The sequence below is a fragment of the Pogoniulus pusillus genome, chromosome 35, assembly GCF_015220805.1.
Source record: "Pogoniulus pusillus isolate bPogPus1 chromosome 35, bPogPus1.pri, whole genome shotgun sequence".
In the NCBI taxonomy this organism is placed as follows: domain Eukaryota; kingdom Metazoa; phylum Chordata; class Aves; order Piciformes; family Lybiidae; genus Pogoniulus; species Pogoniulus pusillus.
Window position 1 is genome coordinate 6918006 of NC_087298.1, and position 15712 is coordinate 6933717.

The following is a 15712-nucleotide window of genomic DNA, read 5'->3' on the forward strand; positions in this document are numbered from 1 at the left end:
GAGGGACAGTTTAGTTGTGACCTGGCAGTGCTGGGTTAGCAGCTGGACTCGATGATAGGAAAGATGTCTTCCAGTCTAAATGATTCTGCAATTCTAAGTCAGCTGCAGAAAGCAAGAGAATAAAGCAGGTTTGGGCACAGCCTTATGGTGCTTGTTTCTGTCTTGCAGGGAGAATCAGGGCTGGAAGGGGACAATGGACCACCTGGGCCAGATGGTGCCAAGGTAAACCTCACTCCTGTGGCATGCTTCAGCTCTCATGCACTCAGGCCCCCATGGTTCCCCAGGCAAGGCTGAAGTCGAGGGCTTTATTGATTACCCTATGCAAGGAGCCTCTGCACTGCTCCTGCTAAGCATTCTTGTTTCTGCAAGCACACATAATGGACTCCTCCTGTTTCACTCCTCTACCCACATTTTTGGCATCCACTCAGAGCTCCAAAATGGTTAAGTTCTTCAAAATCCAACAATTTGTCTGTTTCAGTGGAGTCTTTACAGATTAAATTTCCTACTCATCAGGGATTCCTGGGCCTGGCAAGGGAAATCAGGAACTGTCCATCACACTGCCCTGCACGGCTGACCAGAACACGATTAGCAAGTGAAGAAATCAGATCCCCTTCTTCTTTGGCAAAGCCTCAGGTGCTCACCCAGGGCTTGCACTGTGCTGAGTATTTCACTGCTGTGAGTTTGCTACCTTGCCTTTGGCTCAGGACTCTAATTTCTGTCCCTGCACAGCCAGCCTTTCCAAACAGGCCAACAGTTTTGTTCCATGGAAAGAAAAAGCAGCCAGTCCCACAACAATGCAGTTTATTGCTCTGCTCTAGTTAAGCTATTTGCCATGTGTCTCTACGGCTGCTTATCTCTGACTGTTGGACCTAAAGACTCTTCCTTAAAGAGTTTTGTGTTTTCTTGCCACTGCTGACTGTGCCTAAGAGCTCTTGAACCAAACCACATCTTCTCAACCTGTGTTTCTGGACAGCAGACAAGCAGCTGCTCACCGTGGGAGCGGATCAGATGTTGCTGTGCTGTCCCTAATGCAAGTGGCAAAATGACTCTGTCAAAGCTGGTTGGGTGCACAAGTGTAGGTGCTGCTGTCAGTACAGAATTGGCCTTTTTGATTGTCTCAGCAAGGTTTCCTGCCACCAGCTGTAAGAACAGTGACCTGATATGATGCCTACTGCCTGGACTGTGAGTCCTTCTGAGGGGCAGGATGACATTGCACAGAGAGCTGATTCAAGCCCTGGGCTGATTCCCATTTGGCAGCAAGAGCCACTCAGCCGCTCCAGACAAACCCATCCTATTAAAAATCATTCAGCATCCCAAGCTCAGAGCTTCTGGGTGACTTTAAGATCTTGTCTGCCTGCCTGCTTCATGTGGGAGGTTCAGGCTGTATTGCAAGAGAAGCAAAGGGGTTCAGGTTACCCTGTGTGATAGGGGAGATCCTTCTCCTCCAGCCAAAAGGCTTTGAAAAAACCCAAACCCACCTGGTTTTGGTGAGTTTGTTAAATGTCAAGTGTATTGTGAGTCACCCTCATTCATCCTTCTGCTCACAGGCTGCCTTGCTCCCAGCCTCCTGAACTATTCATTAGCTGCTGGGCTCTTTCCTCTCAAGAGCCAGCGACCCCTGTGTTGTGCGAGTGTGAAAAGCTCCTGCCCTCCTCTCTTCCACAGGGAGACAAAGGAGAGCAAGGCATGGAAGGAGAGAAAGGAGAGAAAGGCCACGAAGGACTGAAGGGGAAGGAAGGGCCTCCAGGCTATCCCGGCATCACAGGTGTCCGAGTGAGTCCGCAAGCCCAGCTCGCCCACAGCTGGTCCGTGGGCTTCCCAGGGGAATTAGAGCTCTTCTCCCAAGCTGCCCAGGCAGCAGCGTGTGTATCTCAGATCACCCCAGCACAGCTCCTCCACAGGGCCACCTGCACTCTGCTTGCCAAATCAGCAGTCACATCTAGCCCCAAAAGGATCAGCAGACTGCTCCCTGCTGTTGCCCAGATCTGTGTTCAGGTTGACTGGAAGCTTCCCGAGGGCTGCAGCATGGGCCAGGAGGTGCAGTCACTGTCCCCCAGCTCCAGCATGGGGCACAGCAGGCATGCAGAGCTCCAGCTGCAGGAGGCAAAGCAGCTCCTCTGGAGAGGGGATCCTTCTGCAACAAGTGAGCAAAATAAGGTTTGCAGTCTTGTGTCTGGGAGACTGGACTGTGCTTATACCCCAGCAAGAAGTAAGTAGGCTTCTTTCTTTTTCCTCAGTTGCAGCTTTTTCTATTTCCCCCCCTTCTTTGCTTGTGAGTTTATGGGTGCTTTTTTGACAAGGGTAGCAATTACTGCAGACATTAACCTTACTGTAAGAGGGCATGCCACATGGCAGCAAAGCACCTGTGGGCAAACTGAGAGGCAGGTGCAGGCAATGAACCATGATGCTGGTTAGGGCAGGAAACCATCCAAGATGTGACTGCTGTGATTAGGAGAGGCTGAGGGAGCTGGGGGTGTGCAGCCTGGAGAGGAGGAGGCTCAGGGCAGACCACGTTGCTGTCTATAACTACCCAAAGGGAAGATGTAGCCAGGTGGGGTTGGGCTCGGGCTCTGCTGCCAGGAAATCAGCAACAGAACAAGGGGGCACAGTCAAGTTGTGTCAGGGGAGGTCTAGGCTGGATGTTAGGAGGAAGTTCTTCCCAGATAGAGTGATTGACATTGGAATGGGCTGCCCAGGGAGGTGGAGACACCACCCCTGGAGGTGTTCAATAAAAGCCTGGATGGGACACATAGTGCCATGGTCTGGTTGACTGGATAGGGCTGAGTGCTAGGTTGGACTGGATGAGCTTGGAGGTCTCTTCCAACCCAGTTGATTCTATGACATACAGGGGAGCTGAGCTTCCCCTGCCACGGTTGCCCTTGGCCTGGAGTTTGGAACTGCCCAGCTGTTACTTTCTGCTGGTTGATGATTACTTGCTTACTTCTGTTTTCCCCCTAAATATAGAAAACAAATAGAGGTTAGCAGAAAATTGTTTCTGACTCTTTAGTGCCTATCACAGACACACCTGGCTCACTTGGAATTCGAGCTCAGTGCCACAGAGAGAAAAACAAAATGATTCTGGCTCTGAGATGAGAGCTGTGGGGTCAGAGGAGTTGGGTGAGGTCTCTTTTCTGGTGCCAGCTGGAGGGTAGCTGTGCCCAGTGCCCCAGTGGGCTGCTCTGCAAGCCAAGTCAGACCCTCCTGCTTGCAAGTGGTTCACCAGCTGGATGACATGATTTGTCCTTGAGACAGGACAAGAGCTCCTGCTCCACCACCACCACCACCCTTTTTGCACCCATCCCAGAGCCTAGGGCAAGACCCTCAAGCAGCTGGGATACCACACAGAGGAGCTCAGGCAGCACTCACAGGTGATGTTGGAGTAGATGTATGCCCTAACTAACCGGGGGGCCAACCAGGCCCCCCGGCCTTTTGAATCCCCTCCACCATTCACCCAGTGCCCGCAGCAAGGACTCACCGGTGACGATCTGAGGAGGATCCCTCTGCCCAGATGGGCGCAGCTTGGGGCTGCTGCTTTCCTGGGCCAAATTTAAAGGGGGATTGGGTGGGGAGGGCAAAGTGGCCACACCTGGAGTGGGAGGAGACTCTAAGAGAGTCCAGGTGCTCTGAGTTTGGGGAGAACAGGGAGGGAAATGGGATGGGAAAGGGGCAAATCGTGTGCTCCTGTGTGATCTGCTGTAGGTGATCCTGCTCTGGCAGGGGGGTTGGACTAGATGATCTTTCAAGACCTCTTCCATAGCCCCTAACATTCTGTGATTAAGTGAACCAGCCTGAAGTTGCACCAGGGAAGGTTTCGGTTGGACACGAGGAACAATTTCTTCCCGAAAAAAGGTTGTCAAGCCCTGGAACAGGCTGCCCAAAGAAGTGGAGGGATCAAAAAGCCATCTAGGTGCAATGCTAAGGGACATGGCTTTGCATGACTTAGCAGTGCTGGGCTGACAGGTGGACTTAATGATCTTAACAGTTTCTTCCAACCAAAACAATGCTGTTGTAATCATTGTTGTGGATCAGAGTTATGGAGAGATGGACTTGCAAGGCCCTTTCTGTGAAGCCATAGCCTGGTTAAGTTGGATGCAGCCAGTCTGACCAGAGTGGCCATGCACCTGTACCATGAGTCTTGCTGCTCATGCAGCCAAAGAACGCTCTGGCTTCCACACCAGACATCTCCAGGTGGCATGGGAGTAGCCCCAGCACATCAGAAGGAATGAGCAGCCCAAGTCTGAGCAAGATTGATGGCAGCTCTGAAATCTCTGCCTGGGATAGGTGGGAGGCAGCAGGGCAAACAGGTACCTCAGAGAGTTGGGTGGATGCTCTTTGCTTCAAATGTGTTGGTTTTCCCTTTGGTGACATTGAGCTGGCTAGAAGGAGGGAAGAGAGAAGAGTGTGAGGGGATGGAAGCAGCAAAGGGGGTGGATTTATGTTATCTTTGGGCCAAGGTTGGGATATGAGTGCTGACTTGACTAGAAAGTGGAAACATTAGCTTAATACTGCAGCACAGCTCCATAAGTGTGCAGAGCAGGGCTGTAGACCTGCCCCAAATAAGGCCATCTTCAACCACAGGTCTCTGTACCCACAAGAAGGTCTTTGCAGGGCTGGGACTGTACCACAGGCAAGGGGTGGTCCAGTGCCCTCCCAGCTGCAGGCTGGCACCGCTGGACAGCTGCCCTCAGTGCCCAGCCCTCCACAGGCTGTGCTTCTGGCTGGCTCACGTGTTTACATTGTGAATGTTCTAAGAACCAATAAAAACACTAAACTTATGCAAAAGCCATATTAAGTTCTAGCATATGAAATATGGATTCTCTCAGAATCTGCCCCTGGGAACATGATGCCATTTTCTGGTTTAGCTTTTCAAAAGAAGAGTCAACAGAGCCAAGATTCCTGCTCATAATCACTCCTTTTTACTGCCTACTGCTGCATTTCCATCTACTGTTTTAATGTGCTGCTTTCTATGTCCTTATGTCCAAACTCAAGCAGACTCAGGGGCCTTGCAGGTTCCAGCTAGCTCTGCCTCGCCTGTCAAATGCCCAGCCCTTACCTAACCAGCTGGTGGTCCTGTGCTCACTGAGGTAATGCAAGGATGGAAGTCCTCTGGCAGAAGGACAAATCGTTTCTCTCTTCCCATTTTCCACCTTTGAGACCTTTATCCTACCTTCTCATGGAGGAAATGTACAAATATTGGTGACCTCTGTCAAGATAAAGTTAACAGCTCAGAGATGCAAACCACCAGAGATGACTGCAGCCCTCTGCAGCTGAGCATTGGAAGCTGGAACATGAAGTCAACCCATCCTCTGCAAGACATGCCACAAAAGACACCTCAGGCACAGCCCACTCCAAACCTATAGGATGGACAAGGGAGTTTTAATGCTGCTGGACAAAGACAAGCAACATTCTGGACGTATTCACCCAAAGCAAATGCCAAGGTTGCATGGTGATGAGCTCCTGCCCAGAATCTTTAGGGTGGCATGGAATTGCTCTGGGAAGGTGTGGAGGCACTTGCATTGGTGGGAGGAGACGTGATGGCTGTGGACGTGCACATCACACATTGCACATCACATGTTGCACATGGGGTTAGTGCATCTGATGTGATAGTATTGTGCTGGCCAGGGCTCAGTTTGGATGGTTTTACAGAGAATTTCATCTTCAGCTTTGCCTCTTCATTTGCATCAGCCGTGTCTCCTGGCATGACACTCAGGAGTCCTTACATCCATGCTTCACTGCATCCCTGTCTGGATCCACTGATTTCACTTCTGCTCAGGTACATTCAGCTGCTCACCTGCAAAGGGACAGGGGAGATGGTGATTCTTCTGTGCTGCCAGTGGGAGAGGCACACACAACAACCTGTCAAGTTGCCTGTGCCAACAAACCAGCCTCTGGGAGTGTAACTCATCTTCTGCTTCTGGAAGAGATTCAGGCTAGCCTGGGGAAGCTGATGCCCTTGCACAGTCATGGACACAGAGACAAGCTTCTCCTGTGCTTTGGCCTGGCCTTGTGTTGCCCTCTGCCTTGGCTCTAGAGGAGACCCACAGGAACAGATCCCCCACGGACTGCAGTGGTCTCTGGAAAATGCTTTCCATCACAATTCCCTGCAGCCACACCACTTCCTGGAGACTTTTTCCTTAGCACCAAGGACGTGTTTAGTCTTAATCCTTATTTTGCTTATGTCTAAGGGAACATGACACTTCACTATCAAGTGTCCTCTTGACATATATAGGAAATGAGGTGTCTGATTGCTCTGAAATGATCTGCTTTTATTACTTCTTCAGCCCAGTTTGCACATGTTGGCCTGGGGCAAAGGCCTGGTGCTGGCAGTGTCCCATGTAGCTGCAGAGCAGGTAGAAGCTGGGGAACTTGGCAGAGCATGTACAGCTTGCACACCACATGGCCATGGGCCAGCACAAGGGATGGAAAGAGCTTAACAGTTCTTCAGTCTGTGCAGTCAGAGAGCTCCCTGCATGATGGCAGATCATAGAATCATAGAGCAGTTTGGGTGGGAAGGGACTATGAGAGTTGTCCACTGCAGTATGCAGGGATGTCTTTGACTAAATCAGGTTGCTTAGAATCTTCTCTAACCTGATCTTGAATGTTTCCAGGGATGGGTTTTCTTTCACCTCTCTGGGCAGCCTGTTCAACACGACAGGCGCACAGGTGGCAGCACAAAGGTTCTGTGCTGCCCTTCAGGATCATGCAGAAGAGAGACATTCATCCAGCAATCGAGTGCTAGAGCAGGGACATGTCTGACTTATCTGAGCAAGGTTACAATGCAACACCACCAGCTGAGCACAACCAAACTTCCCTTGGTGCTCAAAGAACATATTTCAAAGAGCTTTAACTTGGCTCAGCCATCTCCAGTATTAACATATCTGAAAACTGGGTTTCACTGTGGTTTTAAATCTCCAACCCAAGCAGCAGGGAGGCCCCAGCCAAGTCTCCAGGGATAGTTTGTACACACTTCAATGCCAGTGGATTTCAGCAAACAAACCTGGCAACTGAGATGGTCCATGAGTCTCACAGCTGTGGCTGGCAGCACTCAAGGCAGCTGGAGCTGAGATACACAAGTATCCTCTATCTTTTGGTCACTTTGTCCAAGTTCACACTGCTCTCTGTTCAATTCCAGCTCCTGCTTAGCCAAGGGATGGGCCAGTTGTCCCTCTGGTCTTAAAAAAGAAATCAAAGCTCCTGAAACACTTACAGCTAAGTGCAAGATCCACTTGAGACTGCAAAATTCACATCAGAGATGTGCACCTCTGCTGAGCTCTGTCTCACATATCTCCTTTCAGTGGTTTCCATCTTCTAATACAAACTTATTGCCTTCACTTGATCTTGACTTTCTTCTGGACTTGGCCATTTGAGCAGCAAAGAGCCCGAGGTCTCTTGCCCTTGCAGGGCACAAAGGAGGTTTTTGACATCTCCATTCAGAGTGACTGGGTGGAAATATTTGTGTCAAGAGCAGGAGGTGTTACCCACTTGAGATCCAGACTTTCTGCATGGGCAAAGCAGGGCAAGGATACACCTCTGCAGTTTGTGAGGAGGCTGGAAGATAGAGCAGCCTGTTGAACCCTGGAAAGGCATCCATCAGCAAGGCAAGTGCCATGGTGTAGTTTGCATAAACAAACAGGTGATGTATCTGCTGACCTGTAACTGTCTGAGGAAACAGTGCCACAGGAGCATTGATGGAGAGCAACATGTGTTTGGAAAAGGTCTGGCTGCCAGTCAGTCCTGCGCTTCCCAACAGAGGATGGTATGAGCCAAAGGCTGAAGCCAGCAGCGCGCAACAAGCAAGCTGGACACGGGTCCTTTAGAGAAGCCCCACAGAACTGCTCCTCTCTACTGCTTCTCTGCTTCATCTACAGAAAATACAGCCCTGTGGCCCTTCCCGTGGGGGTCAACCAGCCCAGCAGTGGCTGTGCAGAAGGTCCAAGGCAGTTGGCAGGAGGGAGGTGAGGGAGCTCCAGCTGCGCTCCGTAGCTATGCACTGTGGTTTTTGTAACGTGCTGGTTGTGGTACAGGGCAGACATCTGATAGCAAAGCTTGCACAGTTCCAGGAAAGCAACTGCAGGTAATGAGGTCCAACACGCTCTGAAACAAGAAAATCCTTCCTTGGGCAGCAGAACATTTTTTTCCTTTCCACTTAATTTCTAACCTGAAATCCAATCTGCGATGTCATTCGAGCCATGTCAGGGCTCGGAGAGCTTTGAGCCAGATGCTCCAGTGGTACAAATCACCATAAACAATTACATCAGAGAAGATCTGGCTGCGTGTGCCTGCCCTGCTGCATGATGCAGATGTGCACCAACAGACCAGAAGAACTCAAAGGGCTGGTAAACCCTTCTGCTTTGATGTAACAAGGTCCAAAGTTCTTTCATTTGCTCTCCAAGAGGATAGCTTGATAGAGCTGGACTGGGGTGGAGATCTGAGAAGGTTCTTTGAACTGCTTCAAGGATAAAGCCTCTATCCAGCCTAGTACAGAGAGCTGGATGAACTTGTGCCTCTTAGCTACAGCACTGTGGTCTCAGACACATCTCTCCCCAAAGAGGCAGCAACTCCCCACGCAGTGCTGGATGGTGGCCTGAGGAGAGCATCCTTCCCATCGTGTTCCTGTTTCTCCACCATCCTACAACCATGAAGAGGAAAGGAGGACTTTCTGGCCAGGATGGACCTTCTGCTCTGAGCTAGCAGCCCTGCTTCAGAACCAGCATGCAGTGGTGACAGCTGAGATGGGGCAGGTTTCTGGGTGCTGTAGAGCAAGGGAAGAGCAGGAGCTTGTTCTCCTCCAGCACACTGCTCTTACAAAGTTACCCAAACACCACTCAGAGCAGAATTTGTCCCAGAGTGGTGTTTTGTTCTTTGTTCTTTTCTGTTTCCTGCTACTGAAAACACAATTCAAAGCTTTTCTGCAACAAAGCCCCTCGCTCTGCTGCCGCTGAATCCAGCCATTCAGCCCCTGCACATGAGCTCAGCCACAGCTGGCAATGCCACAGCTGGCAATGCCACATCACTTGCATGGCATTCAGCTCCCTGAAAACACTGAGACTGCCGAAGGACAGTCCTGGAGTCGCTTCTGGTTTTAATCTCTGCTCTCCATGCAGGAATCTTTGCCTCTTTTTGATAGTGTACTGAGCTGTTGTTTCCTGGAAAAGCTGCTTTTCGTGCCCCAGTCTATGGGCTGTCTGTGCAGCTCTTGCTTGAAAGAAGTTTCTGACACTGCCTCAACTGGAGGGCATGAGGTTGTCCTCTGACCGAGCAGTGGAAAGACTGGAGAACACTGGGCTTGGTGTGCAGGGCAGGGCAGTGGCAGCCCCAGCAACGTGTCAGTGGCAACAAGTAGCTCCTCACACTCTTCAGCTAGGAAATGAGTTTTGATACTCCTTATCTTGCCCTGGAATAATGTGTTAGCAGAAGATTCTCAAAGCAGTAAAGTGGCTTGCTCAGGGTCATGCAGGGGGGTCAGTCAGTGGCAGAGGGAGACCCTCAGACCACACACATCTCAGTAGCTGTTTCCTGAGACAGATGTGCTTGTCTAAGGGCATGGTCCCTCTGCTGCAGAGCCAAATATCTCCTGGGCCTGTGCAGGATCCTCATCTCAAGCCACAGCTACCCCTTCTGCACCATGTGTCATTGTGTAACAGCCTGGAGCATCACCACTCATGAGGACCAATACCCAGCAAAGCCTTAAGCAGGTAGTTGCCTTGCATCAAAAAGCAAAGGCAAATGGAATGTAGCTGAACATGCTTAAACTCCTTGCTTTGAGTAGGGCAAGAGCAAGGCAGTGCCTCTTGCAGCTGTACTCCACAGCTCTTTGCTTCCCCTTCTAGAAGCATGTTGTCATCCCTGGGCTGCTCTGCCCTCAGATGAATTAGCTTCTCCTTCTTTTGCTTTAATACTCAGTGCACCACTGATGGGCTCAGGTTCAGCCTCATCTGTGGAAGTCCAAATATCCCATTTTATGGAGTGATATGTGCTGGGTTTTCTTGCTTGGGACATTTCATTGCAGGAATTCCCCCCACACACCCCCACCCCTTGTCTCTTTTTCTGGTAGCTTTGACTCAGCTCACCAAATCCATTGCAAGCTTTACAGTGGGCTGAGGTTGCCTGCGTGCCCTGGGAATCCTGCTGGGAATCACAGGGCTCTCCTAATCCCCAGGGAACCACCACTTGCAGCGACCAAGGTTGCTCCCCTTCAGCCGAGGGGCCGTTGGCCCTCACAGTGCATCAGCCAGCTCTGCCTGGGCTCGGGGCTGCTGGGGAAGGCTGATCCCAGCTGGTCTTTGTTTAGAGTTAATAGGAGTCAAAACGAGCCAGAATTTGAAATAAATCCCATTGACTTGGCACGGTTTCTTTCCTGACTCAGATGAAGGAGATGCACTTTTTGGGCAGTTACTTCAAGATTCCCCTCCTTATTGCAAGAGAGGATTTCATTCCCCTCCTCTTCCACAACCCCAGGGCATCTGTGTCCTTCAAAAGGAAGATTTTAACCCTTAGTGTTTGGGGGAGGACAAAAAGAGATTAAGCTGCACTCAGTGTAAGGGGGAGTTATAGTGCCCAAGTGCTCTGTTCATTCTTTTCTCCCCAATTGTCAGCTTCCATCACTGGCTAATAATTCTTAGGAGCATTTTGGTGTCATCGTGTATGAAAGCTTCAGAGCTCAGTAGGAATGAGGGCTTGTCCTTTTCCTGCACTTCTCACCCACCCATCAAGCCTTTTGGTGGCACTTTTGTCTCCTGTGCTTCCTGAGAGGCCCAGAAATAGAGGCAGAGAGGCTCCCAGAAACAAGTGAGTGGCAGTTCAGGGCTATCAGAGCAAACCAGAGAAGCTCAGAGCACACAGCCCTGCTCTGTACATGCTCCTCTTTACTGCCTTGCACTGTGACTGCTTACCCAGTTAAACAGACCTCCTTATCCACAAACCCAGAAGTGGCCTGTTTTGGAGCAACACCTGTGTGCAGATAAGAAGTTTTACTAAAGCAGAGAGCTTGGGATACAAGATTTTGGGTTGGGATCAGCATTTTAAGCTGAGGAACCCAGCTGAAAAGCAAGCCATAGTGACACTGGCTGGAGTCTTGCCAGCCAAGACCTTTACAGAGAATTTGCCCACCTTGTTTTTAATTTGCATTTACCCAGCTCTACCTACACTCACCACTCAGGTTTCCACGAGCAGGCCAGGAGCCCATTACTTCCCAGTGATCCCAGTGAAGCCCTCTGAACCCCACTACAATCAGGTCTTTCTTCTCCAGAACAGCTGAGTCTTTCTTTTCCCCATATTCATTCAAGGAGCTGCTGCCCTGTCTCCTCCCCTTCCAAACTACTGCGAGGCAGAGTGATTATGAAATGTGTTTCTTATAAATCTGAAACATTTATGTCTTCAAATGCCTGGCCCAAATAATCCCACTAATTTCCTGAGTGCTTGTGAACTGTCCTGCATGGGGGGAGGCTTTCCTCCATCAAAGCTTATTAAGCAGAAGTTCTCATATGGAGAAGCTGCTGAGCAGTAGGAAATGATATGGGGCTTTTTCATTTCCCTTTTAATGAGCTCCTTGGCTGGGCCCTGAACAACATGGTCATGGCCATGGTCATCCTATGTTTTGTGCTTCCCAACTTTATTGTGGATTTAGCTTTTCTGCCCTGCCTACATCCCGTGCCTCAAATTAGCACCTGGGTTGCTTTTTTTTCCCCCCTGTTTTTTTCCCCATCACCATTGGCACTTTCTTTTTTTCAGCTGAATTCTGGTCCTTCTGTTTCTCCCTGCCTTGTTTTTTAGTAGAGCAGAGTGACCTCAGATCCTCTCCCACTGACAGTCAAAACAAACTCAAGAATATGGGTTGGCTGTTGGAATTGCAGAGCTATCTGAAGGGCACCCACAGGAAGACTGTTTCAAAGGGCTTGTAGTGACAGGACAAGGGGCAATGGTCTGAAAGTGGAGCAGGGTAGGTTTAGGTTGGACAAAAGGAGGAAGTTCTCTGCAGTGAGGATGGTAAAAAACTGGGAAAAGTTTCCCAGAGATGTGTTTGAGGCCCTGGAGGGATTCAAGATCAGACTTGATGTGGATGTGGGCAGCCTGCTCTAGTTGGAGGTGTCTCTGCTGAGTGCAAGGGGGTTGGACAAGATGACCTTTGAGGGTCCCTTCCAACCCAATGCAACCTGTGAATATGCTCCACAACAGCCCTGAGCAATCCTGAACCTGTGCAGGACAGGCTTTGGGCAGCTCTCTCCTCAGTGCTGTGCTCTCACAGAGCTTCCCTCCTGTCAGCCTGCAAGCAAAGCAGGAGCTTGTCTGTCCTCTGAAGTGCTAAGAGCCACAGTTACCCTTGAGGCAAACCAGGGCAGTGAGTCATGTCTCAGTAACCACTTCCCCAGATCTAGTGCAGAGCATCGCTGGATGTGGGGGCAGTTTGAGTCTGGATGTTAATGCTCTTTGCTGCTTGGCTTCATTTGGGCCATATCTCTCTGCAGTTCATTCAACTTCCTTATTTTGTTTTTCTGGATGTTGTTGTTGTAACATAGATTGCAACTGTTGATGTCTTGAGATTTTAAAGCTGGGCTGCTCATTTATTTGCTTCCAACAAACATCACTGCTGTGCTGTGCTGTGCAAGAGACCTTCCTTTGCTTTCCAAGGCCAGCAGCAGCTGAAAGCCTCTTTTTTTTTCCCCCTAAAAATTAATGAATTTGCATTAGAAAATGAACCATTCAGCTTTTCCCTTAGGGAAAATAGCTAAGGCCATACTAAAATTCAGGTAAATAAATAAATAACTAGAAACTTGAGGAGATTAGGTCCTTACTGATGCTGGCAATGACATTTTAAACATGCTGGGCTTGAGATGATTGAGGTTTTGCTTTCCTTGGATATTTTGGCATGTGACTTCATAAACCCACTGCTTTCCACTGTCCCAAACATCAATGTCTTCTGGAGGTGCTGATACACTTTGCTAGTGAGGAGCTCACTACATAAAGAGAAATCACCATTTCAAAACAGTTCCACGCACAGAAGAAGCTTGGAAAGAAGATTTGTTTTCTCAGCAAACCAGAAACCCAAAGCATAACAACAAAATGTGTACAAACCCAAGGATAAAAGCATCAAGTGTTCAGTGTCTTGGCACACTAACCCAACTGATTCGATTCCAGCAAAGAGAACTTGGAATTAATTATTTTTATGTATAGGCTTTTGTACGTTTCCTGCCCCTCATTGCTGCCTCTGCTAAAGAGAGTAGGAACCCTAAGAGCTTCAGACGTTGCAGTGAAAGATTCCAGCTTCCTGATGTGCTTGGAGACCCTGGATGAAGTTACAATCTCACTGATTTTTATTTTTATGCTTTTAAATTACTTTTTTCCCCCCTGTTATGGCCTTGCCTTTTCCATCCCTGGGCAGATGAGTCAGAAGAATAGAGACAAACCCACGTCTGACCTCTTTTGAATGGTACCAAAGCTGTTGCTGGGCAATAGGCCTGTGTAACGTGGGGGGATTTCTGGGAACTCTGCAAACCACTGCCTATGTGTCCTGGGAACATCTGGGATTGCAACAAGCAGCAACCATATCTGGAACATCACAAGTAGAGATACCACATATCTGGGAAGCCCAGACAAGTGGTGAGCTGCCTCTAAGTGCATCTGGTCAGAATTCCTGCGCAGTTGGAGAAAGCACATCCAGGAAAGTCACACATATGGTAGGCTTCCCACTCACCAGCAGAGCTCTGCTGGCCAAAGTCCTAGAAAGCATTCTGGTAGAGCAGGGAAATATCCTTTGCTGATAGAGTTTGCTCAGATCCAGGAGATGATTTAGCCTGCAAAATCCAAGCCACGTCTCTGCTGATGGTGTCGCCAGCACAGTTTGACCCATTTATTTATACCAGCAAAGCTTTTAACCAGCAGATGAGGAGTGAGGGAGGCTCAAAGGAAGATCAGCAAGTGACAGCTGATCTCACTATCACTGACAGGAGTTGGAGATGCTGCCAATTTTTTTTCTCCAGCAATGAAAAAGGAGCCGCACCCCAGCTGGAGGACCCAGGAGAGCCTTCTGGAGCAGACGAACAGCCCTGCTCAGTGAGGCCAACGTGTCCTGAAAAGACAAACTGGTACAGGGAGTTGATGGGAGCCCACATCTGAGTTTGAACTCCACCAACAAGGAAAGACAAGCTGGAGGAGCTCAGAGAGAGCTGCAGCACTGTTTGAACACGGCACAATCTTCTGAGGAGCAAGTTTATTTTTGTGAGCAGTGCCTGAGCTGTCAAGGCTGGGTTTGCAGTTTGGGTTTTTTCTCCTTCCCAGATGACTCTAGCCCTGTATCTGTACTTAATCATGGCTACAAGCATGAGCTCAAGAGCTGGGGGATTTTAGGAGCAGTGTGGAAATTTTGTTTCTCACGTGGGAAGATTTAAGGCCTGAACCTTTGTTCTCAAAAAGCAGAGAGATTTCCCAGTGCTGGGCAGAAGCAGAAGTTTCAGTCATTGCTTCCATGGGAGATGTGTCTAGGTGGGGGAACCAGGCTGTACTTCAAGCTCCACTGAAGCAGACAAGGGATCCTCATGACCTCCCCTGTGAATGGGATCCATCTGCCCCCAACAATGACAAAAGGGAGCATCTCCTCAGTGCATTGGTGTCTGTGTTTTTCACTGTGTAATGATCCACATCCTGGGGATGGAACTGTAACATGGAACAGAGAGAGTGAAGTGCCATTGGAATGGGCTTCCCAGGGAGGTGCTGGAGTCGCTGGAGTCGCCATTCCTGGAGGTGTTCAAGAAGACTGGATGAGGCACTTAGTGCCATGGTCTGGTTGATTTGACAGGGCTGGGGGATAGGTTAGACTGGATGAGCTTGGAGGTCTCTTCTAACCTGGTTGATTCTATGATTGTATGATTCTATGGAAGTGTTTGTTTCAAGAGTGTTAGAGCAGAGCAATTCAGGAGCACATCTGAGCGGGCAAAGTGACTCTGCTGGAGAAGATCAAGGCCTTGACTATCACTGGGGCAAGGAAAAGATTTAGCTTAAAAAGGTCTTTCTCCCATTTACAAGAAACATCTCCTGCCCATGCTTCCAAAAGATCTTAGTGCACAGTTCAGTGAGACCGATGGGAAAACACTGTGCAACTCATTATAAATCCCAGTTGTGTCTTTATTCCTTCATGTCTTGTTTTGACAGTAAACTTGTGAGGGATTCCTCTATTCACCCTCCAAATTCTCAAGCCACTAAACATCAGAGTATTGCTGCTGAGCAGGGTCCACAAATGTTACTGCCGCTTTGCTACACAGGTCTCAACCCAGAAGTAGGAGTTTGAGGGAGCTGGTACCATATCCAGAGGTGAGCTAGCTGCAGAACTGGATGGGGATGGCCATTTCCCAGGCTGATGCTGCCACTGGGAAGGATTTCTCTGTGCTCCTGTCAGAAGCGTAAATCACGCGGGTGACGCTGGAGGCTTGGCACCCACAGCTCCTCCTGTGTTGTGGTTGCTCAGCATCTGTGGGAAAATAATTCCAAAAGTGATCTCTTGGAAAGTGGCAGCAAAAAATAGCAAAGAAAAACCCCAAGCAGAAGAGACAACAGAGCAGGACTCCTCAGCAAGGACTCTTCTTTGTGGAGCTCTGATAGTGTTGGCAAGGTGGGCTCTGGAAATGTTTGAGTTAGGTAAAGTGGAGCAATTCCCTCTGGGGAAGGGAGGAACTGGCACAGTTCTTTAGGGCTGCAGTAACTCTGAATCACTTCTTTGTGT

At 49.4% G+C, this 15712-nt stretch overlaps 1 protein-coding gene across 1 annotated transcript in view; it reads left to right on the forward strand.

Moving 5' to 3' along the window:
• Nucleotides 1-15712, forward strand: part of LOC135190255 (collagen alpha-1(XXVII) chain-like) — a 170223-nt gene that overhangs the window by 128120 nt on the left and 26391 nt on the right. Inside the window, 2 exon segments of the mRNA XM_064171406.1 lie at nucleotides 169-222; nucleotides 1666-1773. Coding sequence (XP_064027476.1) covers nucleotides 169-222; nucleotides 1666-1773 — 162 coding nt within the window.